The following is a 1114-nucleotide window of genomic DNA, read 5'->3' on the forward strand; positions in this document are numbered from 1 at the left end:
CCGACTCTTTTCTCTTTCCACGCAGCTGATCCACGATGAACTGGGCCGGATTTTACGCCATCCTGAGCGGCGTGAACCGCCATTCCACGGGCATCGGTCGCATATGGCTGTCCGTGGTCTTCATCTTCCGCATCATGGTCCTGGTGGTGGCGGCGGAGAGCGTGTGGGGGGACGAGAAGTCGGCGTTCGCCTGCAACACCCAACAGCCGGGATGTAACAGCGTCTGCTACGACCACTTCTTCCCCATCTCCCACATCCGGCTGTGGGCCCTGCAGCTCATCATCGTGTCCACGCCGGCCCTCCTCGTGGCCATGCACGTGGCCCACCTGCAGCACCAGGAGAAGAAAATCCTGAAGCTGTCCGGCCACGACGACCCCAAGGAGCTGGCGCAGGTGAAGCGGCAGAAGATCCGCATCTCGGGCACGCTGTGGTGGACCTACACGCTGAGCGTGGTCTTCCGCATCATCTTCGAGGTGGCCTTCATGTATCTCTTCTACCACATCTACCCCGGCTACGCCATGATCCGGCTGGTCAAGTGCGGCGAATACCCCTGCCCCAACACCGTGGACTGCTTCGTGTCCCGCCCCACCGAGAAAACCATCTTCACCGTCTTCATGCTGGCCACGTCCGGCATCTGCATCGTCCTCAACGTGTCCGAACTCTTCTTCCTGATCGGGAAGGCGTGCGCCCGCCGCAGGCTCCGCCACGAAGACTCCTACCGGGGCCACGAGCATCGGCAGAACGAGATGAACACCTTGCTGACCGTGGACAGCCTCAAAAAGGCGCCCGGGGGCCAAGAGAAAGGAGAGCACTGCTCCACGTCCTAGGGGGGGCCCCAATACACGCGGTCATCCGACGTGGCCGACTCAGTCAGGGACGATCACATGACTCATTTACACGGCAATATTTGCACAAGAAGCAGGGACGTGTCCTACGTGTCATGATCATGATGGCGGGCGCTCGTGGTTTCCGGGTGCTCCGCCCCCTTTTATGTTGTCTGTGATGCTATTTTGTTTATTATTGAAGTTTAGAATTATTTATAAACTATAAAGGAGGAAATATTCTCCCCCCATCTCTGTCCTCTGATCTCCTGCAGCCTCTTTACAGCCACTTC

At 58.3% G+C, this 1114-nt stretch overlaps 1 protein-coding gene across 1 annotated transcript; it reads left to right on the forward strand.

Moving 5' to 3' along the window:
- Positions 1-25: 25 nt before the first annotated feature.
- Positions 26-831, forward strand: GJB1 (gap junction protein beta 1). Its single transcript, XM_018574721.1, has one exon. The coding sequence runs from the start codon at positions 36-38 to the stop codon at positions 825-827; it is 792 nt and encodes a 263-aa protein (XP_018430223.1). The 5' UTR covers positions 26-35; the 3' UTR covers positions 828-831.
- The last annotated feature ends 283 nt before the right edge of the window (positions 832-1114 follow it).

This window comes from Nanorana parkeri, unplaced genomic scaffold, assembly GCF_000935625.1.
Source record: "Nanorana parkeri isolate BGI_ZX_2015 unplaced genomic scaffold, ASM93562v1 scaffold3183, whole genome shotgun sequence".
Lineage (NCBI taxonomy): Eukaryota > Metazoa > Chordata > Amphibia > Anura > Dicroglossidae > Nanorana > Nanorana parkeri.

Excerpts from the sequence above, each read along its gene's own strand:
- GJB1 (XM_018574721.1), top strand. The coding sequence starts at position 36 with ATGAACTGGGCCGGATTTTACGCCATCCTGAGCGGCGTGAACCGCCAT.